At 49.0% G+C, this 21037-nt stretch overlaps 2 protein-coding genes across 3 annotated transcripts in view; one reads left to right on the top strand and one right to left on the bottom strand.

The window, feature by feature from the left end:
- Positions 1-6582: 6582 nt before the first annotated feature.
- On the bottom strand, positions 6583-16827 carry UNG (uracil-DNA glycosylase). 2 transcript variants are annotated; one of them, XM_012730811.1, is made up of 7 exons: positions 16381-16827; positions 15738-15833; positions 13112-13209; positions 12526-12614; positions 11637-11815; positions 7472-7624; positions 6583-6811 (listed from the first exon to the last, which is right to left on the bottom strand). In XM_012730811.1, exons 1-6 carry the CDS (start codon positions 16690-16692, stop codon positions 7484-7486), a joined length of 915 nt encoding a protein of 304 aa, XP_012586265.1. In that variant the 5' UTR covers positions 16693-16827; the 3' UTR covers positions 6583-6811; positions 7472-7483. The 2 variants fall into 2 exon arrangements, with proteins under 2 accessions (XP_012586265.1, XP_012586264.1); XM_012730810.1 differs by having other exon boundaries at positions 6583-7624.
- A 2539-nt stretch (positions 16828-19366) lies between these two features.
- Positions 19367-21037, top strand: part of ALKBH2 (alkB, alkylation repair homolog 2 (E. coli)) — a 5044-nt gene continuing 3373 nt past the window's right edge. The window contains exons 1-2 of the mRNA XM_004690956.2: positions 19367-19523; positions 19963-20378. Coding sequence (XP_004691013.1) covers positions 20102-20378 — 277 coding nt within the window. The 5' untranslated portion in view covers positions 19367-19523; positions 19963-20101. The remainder of the gene's footprint in view (positions 19524-19962; positions 20379-21037) is intronic.

The raw sequence follows: 21037 nt of genomic DNA on the forward strand, positions 1-21037 counted from the left end.
TTCTGTTCTTATGCTTTCAATTCATCAACAGAGTGGCCCCCTAAGTCCCAGGCCCCTGCCCTCAACTTCAATGAAAACATGAGCCCAGGGCTCTCTCCGGAGTTGCTGTGGCCCAGGTGTGCCATGTAATTTCCAGGTCTTAAATAGTAAGTTTTCTTTTGTTTTCAAAGTTTCCTTCTGGTTACTGTTGAAGGGCAGCTTACAATCACAACGAGAACCACAGGCCCAATTCAGCCGCAACGTTTGTTGTTGACAGGCTGAGGCTTGCACACAACAGCAGTCTTTTGGAAAAGATGACTCTGGAAACAGGGTTATTTTGTAAATCGAGGCCAGACAGTGGGAGATATGGCAAGCATCTATCAAAATCAGGAGACTGGAAGATAAAGATAGGTTTGCCGAGTCCGCACTCCGGAGCAGGTCTCCGCTGTGTGCCTGGCGTTCACTACCCCTTTAACTGTCAGCAAGCTCTATCAAGCATGTGCTTCCATTCTGCAAAGGAGAGGTGAGGTCAAGGGGAATTCTGTTGCCCAAGCATGTGACAAGACAGGGAACTGACCTGGGTGGCCGAGGGGGTGTGCGTGTGCGTGTGCTCTGTGCTGTGCACCTCTCCTATAGTCACTAGCTCCAAGGCCGAGTTAGCACCTGGTTAGTGGCGCTCCAAGTCAGTGGAGCTCCCTCTTCTAAACTCTGCCACCACCCACCCAGAGCCCTGGAAGCCGGAGCCCCATTTGCACACACGTGTTGGTGCATATGCGTGTGGCCCAGAAACACACACACACACATACACCTACCTACAGAAACCTACTTCATTCCAAGACCCAGCCTCCCCAGATTCTTTTTTTTTTTTTTAATTTATTTATTTATGCACACAGAACTGTTGCGCCACCCGGGAGGGCCCTCCTGAGATTTTTAAGGAAAATGAGTGACACAAAGTGAGGAAAATTGTTCAGTATTTCCCAAATAGTGTCTGGAGGATACCAGTTGGAGAGATGGTCCCCACCCGTTTCATTCCAAAACCACATCTTGGAGGTTCACACTGCAAGTTAGCACATAAAAACATCTGGGAAATCCATCTGGAAAGGTCATTTTCTCACCCTGCAGGTAATGTCTCCCTCACTGATGGACACCAGAGCCTTGCTCCCATGGCTGGGAGTGTGAAAACAGAGGTCAGAGTGGGGAATCCCTGCCATGGGGTCTTTCCTGCAACCCATTATTCTAGTCAGCCCAAGAACCTGCAATTGACCAACTTCCAAGCAGAGATCAGGTTGTCCTCCAAGCTCACTGACTCAGGGTTTGATTTGATGTGAAAGGTGGAGTTTTAGTCCATGGTAGGGCACAAAACCCCAGGCTGCTTCTCGAGGGTGGCTGTTTTCTGGGACCCCAGGAGGTGAGGGAGCTGTTTGGCCCAGGTTTCCTGACGGGGACTGACCTGGATGGAGGCTCTGCCTTTCATCCTTGACCATGGAAATTCTCTGAACCTTGGTTCCCTGGTCTGTGAAATAAGTAATTAAGACTTGCCCTCCCCAGGACTGTTCTGGGGTGTAATCAAACACCAGGAGCATGCCAACTACTCAATAATCCATATTGTCCAGTGCCAGGAACCCACGGACTGCACAAATGCGCACAGCTTGCTTTCAGGAACTGCCTTCCTCTAGGGAATAGACGTAGTGTTATCACCAGAGCTATTAGGATAGATTGTGAAACGGGCACAAACATTTTTGTAAACTGCAAGATTTCGGCCTGAACTTCTAAGCTTCTCCGGGTCCGATGTACTCGCTTCTGAAGTAAGGAGTTTCTGAGTCAAAGTTCAGAAGGAGCTTTGCAATAAGTTATCCTGAAGTTTCCACAAAGATAAAACTGAAGAATCTCCAGTTCAAAAGATTAAAATAATTCCTCATAGAGAAAACATGCCTCATTTGATATTCTAATTTGTCTCAGGTAACTCCTGATCCAAGTATCAGGAGTTTACAGGTCAGAGAAAGAGCAAACAACCTTCTTTGTATAAACATCACATATCTCTGACTCAAGTAAAGGCCCGCATTGGGGCTATTTCCACCAGGACACAGCCTTGAGGGTTGACAGGATCTTTCCTTGTAAAACTTAGAGAAGTTAGTGAAGAAATCATGTTTTGTAAAGATCTCACAAGAAACTGAGAGGAAAAGCCCAGCTATAAAACAACATCTATACCTTTGCTTTTCAATGAAAGTGCAGGGGAGCCCCTTTAGTCGTAGGCACACTGGACGTCAGTCACTATAAAGACAGGATTGTCCCTCAAAGCCAAACAACACTAGTGACTATCATGGGAGAGCTGTGTCTGGTGAATGCACAGAATAAAACGGTCTTGCAGAGCAAGGTCTGGGAGTTCTCACACCAAGCTGTGCCCAGCAGCTCCCTCAAGGAGGCGGACTGACAACGGCTGGTGCAGGGAGACACACCCCTACTTTCTGTTACTGACTTCTACGTTGTAATGCACTTTATAAAAGTTGAAAATTGCATCTTCAAGGTCGTAGTCTTGGAGTCAGATTTATAAAACCTGAACAGCAGTCTGAGAGAGTGGTCAGGTAAGCTGTCTTTCTGTAAGGCGTGAGTCTGGAGGAGGGAATCACAGAACTGCTTTTAAGAACATTGAAAAATTCAACCTAGCATCTTGTTTTATGTCAGAGGGCAGCACCCACACAGGGATTCCTAGCCACGTAACCATTTATAGACACAGACAGGCCCTTCTCCTTTATTTCCAGCCTTTGGATCAGCTTCCCTCAAACAACTAGCAGTGGTTGTTCGTGAGACCCAGCTAGCACCAAGGTTCACTCTGCATAAATGCCCATTCACTAGGACTGTTTCTACTGACCCCAAGCAGGGGCGGGCTCACTTACCACTAGCTCTCCACTTTGTTTTCCCCTTGTCCTCCGGGTTCCATTTTCCACGTTCCTCGTTTACTAGAGACCAGAATCTAAGCCGGCTAACTGCTCCCTGCTGTGGCTGTAAATGTCACTTTTAGATTAACTGGCCTCTGCTGTTTAAAAATATCCCCAGAGCGCTTAACCTTCCAGGTTCTGTAGAACAGCAGGGATCAAGCCGGCACCAAGCCACTGGCCTGGCCCTGTCCTGCCAGGAAGGGCTCTGCCTCGCACAGGCAACCCCATCTTCACTTTATTTCAAAATCCTTAGATATCTAAGCCGTGAGGTGTCTAAAGTCCACTTGTCCTGAGTGACAAGACCAAAGTCAAGAACAAAGTCATCGTGGCGCTTCTATTTACATGCTAGAAATGAACTGCAACTGGGGCTGGGGTTTGGGAAAATGGCTCCTGGAACCAGCCCACAGTTTAGGTTTGGATGGTTTAAGTTGATTGTTATCAGCAGATTACCAGGCTTCTTTCGCGGAATGACTTGGTAGAACCCTGTCAATGGAAATGCCGCTCCAAGAATGCTTCCTACTTCTTGTGACTGTGTGTGGGGGGGGAGTTGTTTGTGATGCCCATTCTGGGCTGATGGCTCATGCTAGGGCTGAGTGGAGACCACGGAGAACAGCACACACAGCCATTACAGAGTGTTCTGCCACTGAGGGCTGGAGGCATGTAGGACAAAGGTCACCTCCAGGCCCAAACAGGAGCTGGCACTGGCTGCAGGAAAGCAGAGGCCACACAAAAGGGCATTGTGTGCCCACAGACAAAAGGTAAAGGTTTCAGCAACTCGGTGGCCCCATTTTGGTAAGCCAGGATGTGCCTTACAAAGCAGCCAGGGCACCGAATCTGTGCAGAAGTGGTTTAAATGGCAGCCGCGACAGGTGCAGCCTTCCCGTGCCAGCGCCTCCACACCTGGCAGCTTGTTGTAATCTGCTTCTTGGAAATCTCCCCACTGGACTTGTACGCAGGCCATCGCTCACTGCCTGCTCCGGTGGCCTCTGCAGGCTGCTGTGCCATCAGCTGGGTAACCTGAGATATGTGAGTATATTTTATAGGAGTTGGGGATGAACTAATCCAGGTGGGGCGCTCAGCACAACACCCAAGCTGCAGCCCCATGCAGGTGCTGACTCAGAGAAGCTTCCACCTGGAGAAGCATGTGCCATTATCCTTTGAATGGGGCCTCTTTCAGCACAGACCCATCCTTCCCTGTTTCTGAAAACTTTGTAAAACTCTTCCTTGATGGCTGCAATTAATTCTGATCCGGGCAGACTGTGAACTAGTGGCTAGACGATTGGGCTTTGAGATCAGGTTTTCATGGGTTCAAATTCTGATTCCTGTGGTTTTGGGCAAGTGGTTGTTTCCTCATCTAACTTCATCATGTGTTTGGGAAAATCCCATGAAACGGCGTATACTGAGCTCCTAACAGTGCTGTGGGGGAAGAGGCATTTAATAGAATCTTCTCATGAACTTGACTGCTTTCAGAGACCACACACACTCCCCTACTCCTTACACACACAGACACAGAGAATTTCTGGTGGCTTAGTTTCTGACACTCTCTTTACAAGTATTTTCTAGAGGCCAGTCAATAGGAAGGCTTCAAACTAGTCTATCATAAACTTTCCCCACCAAACACCAATAGAAAAGTACTTGTCTTCAAACACAGATTGAGGAAGTCACCCATGTCAAGCTAACCTCCCTTCCCCCCCATAAGGGACCACGTGGCCCAAGTCAAGGAGTGCTAACTTGTTAAGGAAGCTTGGCCCACCTCCCCCCCTCCCCCAGCCCAAATAGGGACAAGAGGACAGAGGAAATACTCCAGAGCAGCAAAGAATGCAAAGTACTGCCCTCCAGGTCTGGCCTACTCACCAGTATTTGCATTTCCAAACATACTTCAATAATTTAAAAGCTGCTTCCAGCTGAGATCACCACCATAGTCACTTCAGGCTGAGACCCAGATTCAGTGCCAGGACTCTAAATGAGAAGACGCTGTCTCCGGCAGGGCAAGTTCCAGTCTCTTCTTAGCTTGAGTTACCACCAGCCATCACGCCAGGACCCTCCAAAGTGGCCCAGAGCCCGTGTTTCCGTGCCCATCGCTACAGTTTGACAAGGACAAAAAGGCACTGCCGTGCACATACCACACAAAGCTTGCTTCTTCAGCTCCAAACCCTAAGACTTTTGATACTAGGACACCACCAGCAAACCACAGCAGAAAGCAACTTTTAAGAGGATTCAGTCTAGTGGCAGTACGCTAACAGCCTGCCAGACTGACCTTGCCCCACGGGATTCAGGTCAAAACCAGATAGTGCCGTTCACGTGATTAATTATTTAACAAGTCAGGGTCCCCAGCTCATTTTGCATAACTGACTTCCTTGTGTTACCATTTCCGAAAGCCCTCAGCAGATGCCCTCCCTACCTGACGAGGGAGGAGACAGGAACTCTTTTTGGCTGGAGTCTCACAGGTTTCCACATGGAGAGCTGCCCGGACAGTCATGGTTGACTTCCAGGTAGAACCACCTAGAAGGGGGTCCAAATAGTGGCTCCCAAGCTGAGAGTAGTCTTCACATGTTAAAAGCTTGCAAAAAAAAAATCCCAGATTTCACGACAAGACATTCTTACTAAGTTCCAGCTTCAGTCCAGCTTTACTGAACACCCACTCTGCTCATTTACATTGTGCATGTGGCTGCTTCCTCTGCACTGAAGAGCTGAATCGTTCCTGTGACAGAATGATGGCACAGCCTGAAATATTTACTCTTTGGGGCTTTAGAAGGTTAAGGCTGCAATCATGAAAAACCTGTGTGAAGAACACATAACCAAGAAACCAAGGGCCCCTTCCAAATTGGGCGATTAAGTTTGCTTCTTTCTTGCGGGCAGTTTGATGCTGTTCTGTGTTCTCTGCACTTCTGAAGTTCAGTATAGGACCCCAAAGACACACATTCGTTTGCTTTTGGCATTCTTGAAGGGAACTCTGGGCCGTTTGCTAGAAGAGGCAAAGCCTGTCGGACATTTCCATGTCTCCTTAGGATGTGTCCATTCTGCCCAAGCTCACCCGAGGGCAACTGAGGAGAGATTCTGGTTCTGCACCTTCCCTTTGTGAGAGCCCCTGCTCATGGCACAGCGTGACCCCCTTTCAAACCTAAGAACTTCAGTGCCCGGAGAAGCAGCATCGCAAGCCACAGGCTTTCTTCTTGGTGGTCCACCCCAGGGCTGCAGCCAAGAGCCTGGCCGCTGGGCACCTGTCTGCCCAGTGTCCTTGCCCTACATGTAGCCGGAAAACACTGGCAGTTAAAAACAGGGGTTGGCAGGTAGGACACACGGCCACAAAGGACACACGGAAATGCCCTGATAAGTGCTTCCTAGTCCAAAGAGGCCCCTTGAGGGTCTCAGCAGACCTTGCCCCCACCTAGACTCCCTGTAGCCTCTGGGAATCAGAGCCGCCCGGTGTGCCCTGCAGGTACCTCTCCCAGCGAACCAGGCTCAGGCTCACCAAGGTAGAGGGTAGGTGGCGCCATCAGAGGGAAAGGGTGGGAAGACCTGGGGGCTGGCCCTTTCTCACACAGTGCTTACCAGGCAACCCCTGCCCCAGGAGTCACCTAGGCCCCAGGGCAGCCAAGCACTTCTGCAGACACCAAGGGCAGGGAGAGGAAGCAGGAAGAGCACTTGGCACAAAGTCAAACTTCAACAATCTTTATTACCAGATTCAGATAGGTTTAAACTCTCACCCAGCTAAGAGCAAAAACTATCTTTAACAGGATCTAGGATGTCGCTACAGAACAAAGATTGTCTCTTAAACAAGGGATTAAACAAATATATACACATTATAAAGGAAAAAATTCTCCAGTGTTCCAGTCTATAAAACAGCATTTGGCAGGCAGTCAATACTGCCTTAAAAACCCCAAATCAGGATACACCTAGGAGAAAACATTTCTTCTTAAAAAAAACAAAACAAAACAAAAGTCCCCACAAACCCCTTTCTTCTTGTTCAACTTTCACAGCTTATTCCTAGAAACATTCAGAGTAAGGCATGAGCAATAACCAGCTTGCCTCTGCCTCTTCATCCTTGAGGATCATTCCCTGGGCACGTTCTTCTCTATTACAACCAGGTAGCTGATCCCCAATCTCAGGGCTAGTTTTGGAACTTGCAAAAAAGATGCTTCTTTCAAGGAGGCCCGTGGCTGTGTGGAAGGCCAAGGGAGGCCTTTCTAAATAAAAAAACTTATCACTTTATAATCTAAGTCTGACCTAACAGGTAAAAACGCGTAGCAATAGGCACCAAAAGGGGATCCCCGCACCCTACTTTGCCATCAAGCAGGCTAACAGAGTGGAGAAGTGTCTGACCCCCTCCTTCCTGAGGCTTGAGTGACGGCTTGTTTAAGCCAAAGCCACACTGCAGCCACGGCGGCGTGCTGCCATCTTTCTGGCTGGCTGAAGCTGCGGCTCCTTGCGGCCTGGCTCATAGCTGCGGAACTGACACTTTCTCTTTCTACAGAGTGCTTAACGATTATCAGGGAAATTATCTTTTCAACTCAACTTCATAACTGCAAACACTCTGACGCCAGTGGAGGCCCCACCTCGGTTCAGGGTCACAGATCCTTCCAGTTGATGGGCTTCTTGCCAGACTTCTGCAGCAGCTCATTGGTTTTAGAGAAATGTCTGCACCCAAAGAACCCCCTGTACACTGACAACGGGGAGGGGTGAGCTGTCTGCAGCACGTGGTGCCGCTTCTGAAAGAGAACACAGCAATGAAAAGCACTGGAGCTATAGATACCACCTAACAAATCTATTTTTCAAAACATCCCTGCCTTCAAGGGGTTCAGTCCAGGAGGGACCCTGATTGAAGCCAGGCAGCCCACCCAGCACAGTGAAAATCATAGTCTGGAGTCAGAGTACCTGAGTTCGAGTCCTGACCCTGCCACTTAGTGGCTGTGTTGCCCTTCTAAGGGGAAGTTGCTGAACCTCACCAAGCTGCACTTCTTTTGTCATCAGGAAACTGGAATGACACAAGCTATGCAATCTCTGTCGACAGACACGGTACGGGTGGAGGGGAAATGCTCTGAAAAATCAGACTTTCCACTGCTAACTTATGTTACGACCTCCTTTTTTGTATAATCATAACATCAAAATATTCTGAGCAACTTTCAGATTACAATTGGATTGCCTCAGCCGCGTAAGGCGCTACCGGGCCCTGACAAGCAGCACTGTACCTCGGTGAGAAATTCCTCTCAAGTCAAAAGTGACTTGACAACTGGCTGATCAATAAAAGCAAAAGGGCTATTTCTGCAAAGTCTCTCTCACTGCAGGATGGAGGAAAACCCAAATCTTATCACTCTACTATCTCACCTAGCCTTCTATTCAGCTTCTAAAGAATTACTCAAAACTTTCTACTGTCTGGCCTTTAGATGTGGAAATTCATCCAGGTTGCCTGTTTTAGAGCATCAGGTTTTCTACCTGTTACACTTCAAAGGAATTCACACAAGTCTTCTGGCTAGTCTTTCAGGATTCTACTATCTAGTCTTTAGATAAGGAAATTCACCTATGTCTCCTATTCAGAGCTAATTACACTTTCTACTGTCTAGACCTCTAGGAAACTCACTTAAAACTTTCTAACAAGTTTCTTCAAAGGATTTTTCCATAATTTGATTTGCAAGAAATCTCCTCTTCCTGCCTCCCAGGATGTCTCAAATGAAAAAAAAAAAAAAAAAAAAAACCCATTAAGTAGTAGATAAGGTTTAAGGGACTTAATTTTTAGTTAATCTTCACTATGGTAATATCAGTCTTAAACTTTGTGCATCTATGTACCTGTTTTTAACCTTGATTGATTTTAGAATGTTATAATCTCAAGTAAAGGTCAAAACAACCCCAGACTATTCTTAGAAAAAAGGTGAGTATGTTCTCAGCCCATTTCATATGCTAATGCCATCCCTCTGCCTGCTTGAAGTGTATAAAATAAAACCTCTGCTGAAGGCAGAGCAGGAAGATTTGCACCCAACTCCGACTCCCGTGTCTTCCTCACTCCCGCTCCCCTTTACTCCCCAATTTTTGGAATATCCGCTCACTGACGTTATTCCCACCTTGAGACCCTGCCTGTTCTGCCTCCCAATAATCTGTGATCGGGGACTCTGACACTGGAATTCGCCTCAGAGCCTCACTTGTGAAGTTATAGTTCAAGAACCATCAATGGCTGCACATACTGCGATGTATGAGAAAGGGCAATCTGGCAGGCAGCACTGGCCCTGGGGATGTGAACTGTGCTGAGCTCTGAAGGAAGTCAGCTGCCCATGAAGGAGGAAAGGGCCTCTACTCCTCACAGAGTAAGCGGATGTTCAAAGGCAGGCAGGGGCAGCATCTGGGTGGTTCTGTCAGTCTGGAGCTAAGGGTGGAGGGAACTGTGGCCCCCCAAGTCCGAGCATGTTAGCCTTAGCTAGCCACAGCCTTCGAGGGAGGATGCCACTTGAAGCCAGATGAGATGGAATGAAGCAGGCCAAAGCAGCCAGGCAGGGATGGGTCTGAGCGAAGACTACAGATGAGCAACTGGCAGTAGGAGCATGAACAAGGTAGGAAGGATAAAGGGGAGGAGCAGAATGACATTTGCTATCTGGGTGGACCACTGGGTAGACAGTAGCACAGAGGAGCAAGTTTAAGGAGGGATGGATAAGGGAAGGAGATTTCACTGAAGAAATGTTGGGACTAATGTACTTATGCATCACCCAGATGTACCTATGCAAACCCAGATCTTGTGCTCAGGTGGCTTGTTAACCATCAATCTACTATAATGGTTGTTGACTTCAGACCAAACCATGTTTAGAATGATACAGATTACGAACATGCTGAGCAGAGCTATGAAACACTGAGTATAGCCATCACTCCACACAAGCATCTTAGTTCTTTGCATTTGTGCATTCACCCCAGACTTTGTTTCTATTTTCCTCTTCTTTGGGAAACACTGGATTTCTCCTTGTCCGTTTACACAGAATCACTACAGAGAAAGCTGAATCTGACCTATACATTTCAGTGCTATTTGCTTGCCTGTGCAAAAAAGAGGCATCTCAGCACAGACGTTACATCTTATTTTTAAACAAGTAAATCTGCTACCATAAGGAAAAATACCAAGTTGAAAAAATGAAGACAACTCTATTTAACAGAGTGAGTCAAGTCTGCAGAACTGAACAGCATCTCTGGCTTGGAGGCCTCACACTCCTGGAGGCCAGCCTGGGGCAGTTTCTTATCCCATCTCCACTATCACTGCAGCTTTGGGCAAGGAACTTCAGCTCCATGAGCTTCAGTACAAAAGGGGTCTGTGGACCCTCCCTGGTAGCTCAGGGGATTAAAGTGCAGCACTATGAAGCTGTCCCCAGCCACTGCAGCACAAGTTCAATCCCCAGCCAGGAAGCTGACCCACATGGTGCAGCAGACCTCTCCTCTCACCTGCTGCTCCCCTCAGCAGTGTGTTTCAGTCAATCTGTCTTGCTCCCCACTGTCCAAGATCTTACTCCCCCACACCTCTGGCCTATACCCCAGTTCTTGTATGCATAAATAGATAAATCTTTAAAGAAAAGAAAAAGGGACCTGTTATGTGCCTAGTTTTGTAGTCTCTGTGAATATAAACCACAGTCTGCATGCAATGTGCTTAACTGAGTACAATGAGTCAGGTGAGGGCCTCACATACTTGCGTTTCTGATCACTAGTTACCTCTTGCTGATACCCAAGAACCTGCCAGCCCCACCTTGGACTATTCTTTCATTTCTGCTTACTGATGGGTTTCCTCTGGAGTCCATCCCCTGGACCACCACCTCACTTTACCCCATTCTTCATCAGGCCATCACCATCTCTAACCTGTCCCTGTCAACCAGAGAGAGAGGACAGTGGCTCACCCCAGAGTGGCAGCATTTGACTGTGAAGAAGAGAGCTGGGATTTTTTAGGAAGCAAGGTGACAAGATTTGGTCTTTCACAAAGCAACTGCTATGCAGGTGCGTATGAATGGAGGAGGGAGGAGATAGTTGGGGAGGATGCAGGGAGGATGCAGGGAGGGCAGCTTTGAAGGTGAGGGACTGGCTTGGGGGTGTTGGACACAGACTTGCAGAGCCCAAGCATTCTGTCAAGGGCATATTACATTTGTAATTAAATGAAATATTTCATGCTTTCTATATACCCTCAAATTTCTCGTAAGACATTCATCACTTGTTGCAGTTTGCTAAATGAATGGTATCTAGGGCCTGTGTATCTTTCTAAGTGGGGCAAGCTTATCTCCCCTTTTTAACAGCATGAAATCAGAAAATGGACAGCTGCTTTCTCATACAGCTAGCCATTCTTGTAATTTGTCTGAATTTTGTTCAATTTCTTTTTTTAAAGATTTATTTGTTCATCATACAGAACTGGGGTCTAGGCCAGAGGCGCAGAGAATAAGAAGATTCACCAGAGACAGAGTGGGGAGCAGAACAGGCAGGCTGATGAAGTACACTACTGAGGGGAGCAGCAGGTGAGACAGGAGAGGTCTGCTGTGCCATGTGGATCATCTGGGGCCTGGGATCCAACTCGCACTGAAGCGGCTGCAGCTAGCCTGCAGCGCTGGGCTTTAACTTGCTGCGCCACCAGGGAAGACCATGAATTTTGTTCAATTTTCAACGGGAATCTTAACCTTAATTGTAGTAGTCTCAAGGAAAAGGATTTTCCAGGACCACAAAGCAAAATTTGTAAAATTCTCTAAACTGACTCCAAGTGTCAAAAGACACACCTACCCTATCGATGGCACTGCCCTTCTTCTGAGCATATGAGCCCCAGAGCAGGAAGACAAGGCCACTGGAGTTCTGATTCAGCCAGGACACAACTGCATCCGTGAACTGTTCCCAGCCTCTTTCCTTATGAGAATTGGCTTGATGTGCCCGGACGGTGAGGACAGCGTTGAGTAGGAGAACACCTATGAACACACACCGAAGAAACAGGTTAAAGGTAAGTGGAAGTCAGTCCAAACACTCAGCAGCTGGGGGGTCACCATGTGACGAAACCATACCGGTGTAGGCTTCTGAAATTAGGTCAGAAAAGAAAGCCTTACAACATGACCAGCGGTTCCACCTCTGGTGAAACTAGAGGGCATCTTATGTTTACCTCTGCCCTTTTAGCATGTTCTAGAATGACAACAGCGGCATGTCTTATACCCAATCAGAAAGATTTTTTGTTATGATATTAAATACCCTCAGAAAACAAACAAACAAAAAAAGGACGCTAAAAATGTCTGACAAAACCTGACAGGAAGAAACTGAAAAGTAAACACTGTTCCCCTCCCCTAGGTACAGTTTACTTGTGGCAGGGATGCAGGGCAGCAGTTCTGCAGATAGATTTAAACACATAGGCTTCTTGAGTGTTGAAATGAGGCCACCATCTGAATGGTCTGGAGCTCCATGAATGGAGGATAGTAATAATGAATAAGCTTCTCTCATCTAGATTATGACTGAATCTTGAGCAAAAGCACAGGCTGCAGGATAAAAAACCAGATGTGTTCTGACTCACATAAATCTAGCACCGTTATTGGAGCTCCCTAATTCTTCATGACCATCTTTTACAGATATGGGCTGGAAAAGGCAAGACTGTTGAAACCCACCCGAAATGTATCCAACTACGCAGATTTACCTTGCTTGGCCCACCCAGATAAATCTCCGTGACCAGGATGAACAAAACCATCTATGTCTGTAGACAGTTCTTTATAAATGTTTTCCAAACTGAAAACAAACAAGGAGAATAAAACAAAAACAATTTAAAGCACAATTCTGAGGGAATAATCTCCAACCACAGCAGGTAAGGATGGCCTGAAGGCACGCCTCATGTTCTTCCCCACCGGTAAACCTGCCCAAGACCTGGACTTTGGTGGTGGTGGTGTGGGGTAGGGGTGGGGGTGGGGGGCAGAGGCAGGGTCGGGGTTATTTTTGCCCCCCTCCTGCTAACTTCTATCAGTGTGTATCACTGTCATGGGGGCTGGGGGGTGGACACAGCTATTGGAATGGAGTGGGCAGGGGCCAGCATCCCTGGCCCCTGCCTACAGTGCACAGGATAAGCCCTTTCCCCAACAAAGACCCAATCCCAAATATTTACTGTGCCAAGACTGAGAATCTTGCTCCAGAAGCTAGAGAAAGTCCCCCCAAGTTGCACTTATGATCTGTAAAGTCTACATCTAAAAGTAACTACAAACGGCCCTGAGCCATCTGGAAAGCAATCATACCTGGGTGGAGGTGGAACTGGTCTCTGAACACTGAAGCAAAGCCCATGAGCTTGACTGGGTCCGTGATAGGGATCCTGTCCCAAGATGACAACTTTTACCTGTCAATACCAGGTGGCAAGAAATTAAACAATTCTGTGTGTAGGCCGTTTAAATGAACACCTGGCTTACCCTATCCCTGATAACCTATACAAGAGACTTGGGAAGGGCGGCCCCAGCAAGGCAGTGATTCAGGCACCGTCTGTAATTAGCCTTCACTCAAGCAACCTGTGGCACTACCCTAATGCTTAGCACAGGTGCCTCCAACAGGTTGGGGCCAATTTGGCTTTTCATTCTCCAAATTCCAGAAGTAAATGAGCCCTTGTAACAAGTGCTGCCACCCAGTAGTACACAAAGTGGCTGGTTAATCACCTCCCAGTCACCCATTCCATCCAGGTCCAACCATTTTAATACCTATACATTTGGGGGGGGGGGCCTTTATATTCATCACCCTGCTTTTGTTTTTCATGGTATATATTTGGGAATCCCTCACACCTCTTACTCCAGCTCCAATATTGATGGGCAGTCAGCTTGTTTCCCAGTACAAAAAAAAAAGATATAAATCTTATTTCATATGCTCTTGTATGTGGTTGTTTTTACTTCTGTGGAAGACATCACAGCGGAGCTGCTAGTCAAGGATAAGCGTGTCTTAAATTTTCACACACATGCCAAATTACTTTTCAATGTATTGAAGCAATTCAAATCCTTAACCAGCAGCATAGACAGATGCCTGCTTCTCCTCAAGGCGGGCACTACAGGAGGAGATGCCTATTAAACTCAGTACTGTTTTGTGCCCTATTTGAATAGCATGTTCTGCTTTGAATTTGCCAGTAATCTGAGAAAGGGACATCAAACTTCTGAGGACAGATGGCCCAGTGAGACTTCTTGGCAAATGAGCAGAGGCTCATATGGAGGCTTGTCCAGGACCGGAGAGTGTGACCCTGAGCCCAAAGCTTCCCTGTTGGGACAGGTTGCTTCACAGTGAACAGTATGCTGTAGGTGGTATGAGCACCTGTGGCTGAACAGCTGCCCCTGAAGCTGGATTTTGAAGGACAGCATATATGAAAGAAAGACCTAAGAAGGAGCACTGTAGACAGAAGCATGAGCATGATAAAGAGGTGGGCCGGCATGGGTCCAAAGAACTGGCTCAACGTTGCATGACAGTGCCCCGTTGCTTTTCATTGCTTTTCACTGTTCCTACTCCCATGGCCCTTTGGCCTGACCTCATTCTCCTCCTGTAGTGCCCGCCTTGAGGAGAAGCAGGCATCTGTCTATGCTGCTGGTTAGGGATTTGAATTGCTTCAATACATTGAAAAGTAATTTGGCATGTGTGTGAAATTTTAAGACACGCTTATCCTTGACCAGCAGCTCCGCTGTGATGTCTTCCACAGAAGTTTCTTTTTTTCCTTAACATCAAAAATAAGGCGCTATAGTCAAAGTTCTGGCTTTAAGGGCCCTCCCTGGTGGCACAATGGGTTAAATTAAAGCACAGCACTATGCTCTCTGCAGCCACTGCAGCCCGAGTTCTATCCCCAATGAGGAAGGTGACCCAAATGGCAAGGCAGATCTCTCCTGACTTTATTTCAGTAAATCTGCCTGTTCTGTTTCCCACTGTCTCTCTGGTGAATCCTCTCACTGTCCCTGCATCTCTGGCCTATAACCCAGTTCTTATATGCATAAATAAATAAATCTTTAAAAAAAAAAAGTGCTGGCTTTAAAATGAAAATCAAGGGTTGCTACATATGATTATTCACTATATAATTTCTATTTGATTCAGCAGGTGCTTATTACATTGTAGGATTCCTATCTTCAGGTTAGAAAACAGGAGAGGGAAAAGGCTAAGAATGAATGTAAAATCCTCCAGTGTAAGCAGATGCTAAACTCATCAAGGGACTTAAAGGAAAACCAGATCACAAAGGTGTGGGGGTCAGGCTTCAGGGAGCTGGATGGTTTTCAAAAGAGGGAGGAGGCACTGCCCTCTGTCCAACTCTGAGGTGGGAGAATGGGAGGGAGGCCAGGAAGTACCATGTGGCCTCACACAGTGTGAGCCACCAACTACCTTCTGTACAGGAGCTGATATGCCCAGCAGCGGGTGGATGGAATAACCAAAGCAAAGGGATTTAGTAACAGGATATCCAAACTGTTCAGGCCAGAAGCCAAGCCTGAAAACATCAATTGGTCAGGCAGAAGGAATAATGAATGACAAGGAGGGCAGACACAGTGAAAAGACTCAACAGCTGCATAACCCATCGCACCATCCCCTCCAAGCCTGTATGTAACAGGTTGCAGGACTGAATGGAATACAAGAAATGGGAAATGGGAACAGAAACACGTGGTCTGTGTGCACAACTTTCTTTTTAGCTGCCTAAACAGTGCATGGTAGTTGTTTAAAATAAAGATAGGTGCATGGTAGTTGTTTAAAATAAAGATAGGTTAAAATGTATCCAGCCAAACTTCACAACGATTTTTATTCATTCCTGAATTACAGACCAGAGCCCTCACTAAGAAAGGACTCCAGTGTCCCCAGTTAAGAAATACTGTTTGCCCTTCTGCTGCGCCTCCAGTAAAACCCACCCCAGCCTGTACTTACATCTCTTATGTCACACATCTGAGTCCAGGTGAAGACTTGGTGGGGGGGTGGATACACCGTGTGGTGCTTTCTTTCTTCTGCAATAAACCCCATGAGCTGATTGAAAAGATAAACCAGATGTAAAACCAGATACTCAGTAGCAGGTCTAAGAGTCCTGCCTTTTAATCACATTATTCTACCTCTACTTGCAAGTCAAAGAATCCCATCAGAAGTGTCAGTGAGAGTTCCAGCCAGCTGTTCGCGGGTTTTCTGGCCACCTTCTTTTGAAATGTAAAACAACAAAACCACCAGGTGCTCCAGCCCTCCAATTCCTTCCCCCCTTATAGGCGCTGGGTCAAGGTCCATTGGCCGGCAGATTTCCGGCGGCCGCCAGCCCCTCCCTCCCGCTTCTCCCGGCTCCGCCTGGTTTCTCCCACGGCTCGGCAGGCCACTCTTTCTAGTGCAGCCCGCTTGCGAGCGGGCTCAAGGCAGGCACAAGGGGGCCGCGACGTCTTCCTACTGTAGAGTTTAACCAACCCAAGGGGGCGAGGTTAAAGCCCCGAGGCCCCACCCCCGGGAAGCAAGAGAGCAGGAAAGCCACGGCCTGCAAACGAGGGCTCGGCCTGCCGAGTTTCCGACACAAAGAGGGGCTCGGCGCCCTTACCTTGCCAAAGTACGGCTTCCCGAACTCTCCGCTGAGCTGCTGCTTCCAGCTCTCGCCCAGCCCCACCGGCACGTTGCGCGCGGCGAGCCTGAGCAGGGCGGCGGCCTTGTTCCTCTGGATGCGGACCAGCTGCTCGGGGCTGAGCGGCGACGTGGGCGGCGTGCCGGGGTCCTCCTGCGCGGCCCGGGGCCTCTTGGCCGGGCTGGCCTGCAAGGGGTGGCCGCGGGGGCGGGTCGCGAGCTGCAGCTGGCTTCCCGCGGACGCCCTCAGCCTCCCGCCCCAGCGCAGCAGCGGGTAGCGCAGCGGGCCCATGGCGGCGGCAGGTTCCGCAAAAGCGGACTCTGGGGAACCCCTGGCAGAACCTCAGTCCGGGCCTAGCAGACTCCAACTTCCACACTAAAACGGGCGGGGAGCGGGCCTGTTGAGCCTCAGGGCTCGCGGGAAGGAAGGTCGGGGACCGAGCGCCCCGCCCCCGGCCGCGCCACAGCGGCCCCACGAGGCCTTTTCGCGGCAAACATCCTCCCCCCGAAGCCCCGCCCCTTTCCCCCGCTGATTGGCGCCGCGGGGCCCGAGGCGCCTTCCCATTGGCCGACGCCTCAGCATGGCCGCCGATGGGGCGCCGCGGCGGCTGTTTTGAACACGTGGAAGCTGTCCCGCCGCCCGTGCTCGCGTTTACCCGGACTGCGGCGCGTCCCGCCACCCCTGCGGGGCCCGGAGCCCGCCGCTCTCTCCCGCCTCCCTCCCCTCACCCCGGCCCCACAAACGGTTCCCGCCGCGCCTCACCGCCGCATCCCCGCTCTCCTCAGATACCGGCGCCACACAGGTCCCCGGCTCAGGGCTGCGGGAACGTCGCTTCCTGACGGGGCTCGGGGAGAAGAAGGAGTAGAGCGTCTTCTGGCCGATCATCCCGGTGCCGAGGAGGGAGCGGGTACGAGCCGCTTGGACCCGCAAGGGTGGCTGCCTCTGCCCGGTCAGGTATTGGCGCCAAACGCCCCGCGCATGCTCCGACGCGGGGTCTGGGCAGGGGGCGGCAGAGGCCTAGTGCGCATGTGCATAGGGGCTTCCCTGCCACGCCCCCGGCGCCAGGTGGATCCGGGAAGCGTTTGGGACCGGCGGGGTACGATCGTGTTTACCTGGTGGGTCTAGTTCGCGCCTCAGACCTGGGAGCTAGCTCCTCCACCTCCGCTGTAAAAGGAAGATTAAAATACCAACCACGTGGGAGGTTGTGGGAGTGAAATTAGCCTTACAGTAGTATTTGTCGCATCATACCATCCAGTTTTCATTATCAGTTTCACTGAAGTCCAGCTAACATCAGGGCAGTCGGACATTTTGCCTAATCTGGGAGGTTTGGGGAAGACTTTAACTGCGGTCGTGCTCACCGCCGCACCCCGAGTCGTCCTCCTAGGGTTCTTTTTCCCACCCTTCCTCCCCACATCCAAAGCATCGGTAGTGCCTGACCCCAAAGTGAAACCCCCTCTCAAGGGTTGCTCTCCATCTCCCGCCTACACTCCCAGTGAGTCTCTTTCCTACCCAGTCATTTGCTTTGAACAGTAAATGACATCCTACAGCTTAGTCCAGGTTTCCTCCGGCAGCTTCTTGCCCGACCCTCAGCTGCAGCTGCGGTCCTCTCTGCGGAAGCCCCTGCTTCATGGCTTTGACTCAGTCTGGGGTTCAGCCGACACTGGCTGCTTCTGTCTGCCCCTCCACATGTCTTCAGTAGTTGCTCAGTTGTCTCCCTGCCTAGGAAACTTCTCAGCCCCAGACGCTTCCTCCAAGGCCTTCCTCCCCTGCTCTGGTGGGTCGTTCTACAACGTCTGTACTAAAAATCATCCATTTACTCTTGTCTATTTTGGACTCCACCTCCAAAATGTAACCTGGGTGAGGCAGGGGCTTTATCCTCCTTGTTACTGTTGTGTTCTAGCGCCTAGGACAAGAGCTTGTGTAAGAACACAACATAATTTAAAGTCATTTGTCCTTACAGCCATTTCGGAAAACAATTCAGTTGTGTAGAAAGTGAAACATGCACTTACTGTGTGCCCTGGCAGCCCCACTCCTAGGTATTTTCTCAAGTGAATGAAAATCTATAATCACATAAAAGCTTGTAGATGAGTGGATACAGTGAATTTATTTGTGAGTGCCTAACACCTGAAATAACCCAAATCCATGTGATAGAATACTACTCAGCCATAAAAAGGGATAAATACAAACAGCATGGCTATATGCTAAAAGCATTATGCTAAATTAAAGAAGCCAGACACAAAGGCTGTATACACAATAATTTCATTGCACGAAATTCTGGAAAAAGCAAAAGTATAAGGGGGAAAATATACGGGGTATCTTGCCGGAGAAGTGTTAATAGCTAAGAGGCTTGGGGGAATTTTGTGGGGTGATAGAGCTTTTGCATCTTGATAGCAGGGATCACACAACTGGGTACATTTGTCAAAATTCACAGGGTTGTACACTAAGAAGACTTAGAACAAAGTCCCCTATCTCAGAGCTTTCATTCCATCGGGGTGACAGAGTAAACAAAAATTAGGAATAATAATACTACTTGACATGTATTTGAAGCACACACACACTTGTCACAAATATTCTCGTTTAGCCCTCACGGTACTCATTGAGGTGTAAGTTTTGTAGCTGCTCACTGTGTAGATGGGGTACTTCAAGCCCAGAGCGGTTTACTGACCTGCACGAGATCACATAGCTAGAATAGAGGAGGCGGAGATAGAAGCCAGGGAGTTTGACGACAGGACCTATGCTCCGACCTGAGATGATATGCTGGTGGCTCAGCTACCTGTCAGGTCACCAAGTTAATTCTCAGGGAGACGTGACACCCAGTAACTCCCCAACCACCCGTGATGACTGAACAGATGGGACCTTAAAAGAGGAAGTGTTGCAGCGAGCCCAGCGTGGCGGCAGGTGGCGCTCGGAGGCCGCCCATCGCTCCATTTGCAAATCTGCCTGCATTTCCCAGCTGGCCCGCGAAGCAGCCCGGAAGCAGTGCTGCCTGGCTGCGTTTGTTTCCTTCAGCCTCTTTGGATATTTGCGGGAGTCAAAGCTGAGCAGATGCTGAGATTTTAAAGGGAGCCCTGTCCACCAGACCCCCTGCAGATGTCAGAGTCTTATTTTCTGTTAGTTCATCGGTGCGTATGTGGGACCGTGTTTACATTTAGATTTTGAATCAAACCCAAACCCACTTGAAAATTGCTCTATTTACCCAGTTTTAATACCGGTGCAAAAGGACTATTCAGTCACGGATCCTTCTTCAGCCGGGGGTGAAAAGTAAACAAAGCCCCTGCCTTTTCGCCTGACTTTGGGCAAACCCTTTCCCTTCTCTGGTTTCAGTTTCGCCATCTGTAAAGTAAGGGTTTGGGTAGCAGTTTCCAAGTTTACCTGACATGTCAACTGGGGGTGGGGTGGGGGTTTCTTTAAAAATCCAATTGCTGGGGTGGGAGACAGGCATTTGGGTTTTTTTTTTTTTTTTGCACAGCTGTTGATTCTGATGCAAAGGCCCCCCAGGAGACCCAGGACCAGATCCCTCCTGAGGGGCACTTCCAGCATTAACTTCTACTTTCTTCCTAGGACATGGGCTTAAACTTTTAAAAGGAATTTTGCTACTAAACTTCGCTGAACAAATAGACCTTGAAGCTTTGCATCTACCTGAACAACCTCTCCCTGTGCCCCCTCCCTGGCTCCCAAGTCTTTATTTTGTGGAGACAGAATGGACAGATTCCTGGTAAAGCGGACTATTGGGGGCACTTTGGGAAAGAGGGAGCAAGAGCAGAGGGCAGAAGGCCCAGCCGAGTTGGCAGGCAACAAGGAAGACAGCAGGAAAAGGCCCAGGAGAGAAGATCCCGGGAATGGAGTCGCCTGGGCCCCGTCCAGCTGGCGGCACATCGGAGCCCAGGGTCTGGACTGTGATTACACGATTCTGTTTGGCAAAGCCGAAGCCGATGAGATTTTCCAAGAATTGGAGAAAGAAGTGGAGTATTTCACAGGTAAGTATGGGGCAGTGTATGTGTGGGTGGATGGAGTGACAGTGAGCACAAGTGTTAGAAGTTTATTTGATAAAAACAGTGGGAGAAGTCTGACTCAGGAGCCTTTAGATGCTGATGATCTGGTTAATGGAGTCTGCTCAGATTCTCTGGACCAAACACATCACTAGGTGCTTAGGTTATGAACTTGAAAAAAACCCACCAGGATAATAACCTCCAGGTAATAAAAGCCACCACGATGATAACTTCCAGGAGTTGACAGATGGCTGAGTACATTGCTACCTGGCTACTGATCATCTGGGATGTTTGGGGGGGGGAGGGCGAAAGAGGCTAGGTTCTACCCGAGGCCAGCTGAATCAAACTAGAAAGGGGGTGCACGCTGGGCACTGGTGTGTTTTAGAAAGCTTCCAGGTGATTCTAATGTTGGGTCAGGGCTGAGAATACTAATCTAGTGGGAGAGAGGGCAAGTAACCAGCAAATCTCTCTAGAGGGCGCTCTGGGCATCGCCCGCCTCCAGGCCAGGTGTAAGAACTCCTGGCCCAGCAAAGGCCCCCACAGCCAAGTGTCTGATGAGTGTGAATCTGATGATGCAGATCCGGAACCATGAAAGCAGTGCTCGCGCGCACACACACGACCCAGGACCTGGTTAACCTGGTTCTCTC

Source organism: Condylura cristata, unplaced genomic scaffold, assembly GCF_000260355.1.
Source record: "Condylura cristata isolate star-nosed mole 26May11 unplaced genomic scaffold, ConCri1.0 scaffold00029, whole genome shotgun sequence".
Taxonomy (NCBI): Eukaryota; Metazoa; Chordata; class Mammalia; order Eulipotyphla; family Talpidae; genus Condylura; species Condylura cristata.

Coding starts and splice junctions, on each gene's coding strand:
- UNG (XM_012730811.1), bottom strand. CDS start 16,692: ATGGGCCCGCTGCGCTACCCGCTGCTGCGCTGGGGCGGGAGGCTGAGG. Junction 15,834..16,380: donor GGAAGCCGTACTTTGGCAAG/GTAAGGGCGCCG, acceptor CTTTTCAATCAG/CTCATGGGGTTTATTGCAGA. Junction 11,816..12,525: donor ATCTGGGTGGGCCAAGCAAG/GTAAATCTGCGT, acceptor GTGTGTTCATAG/GTGTTCTCCTACTCAACGCT.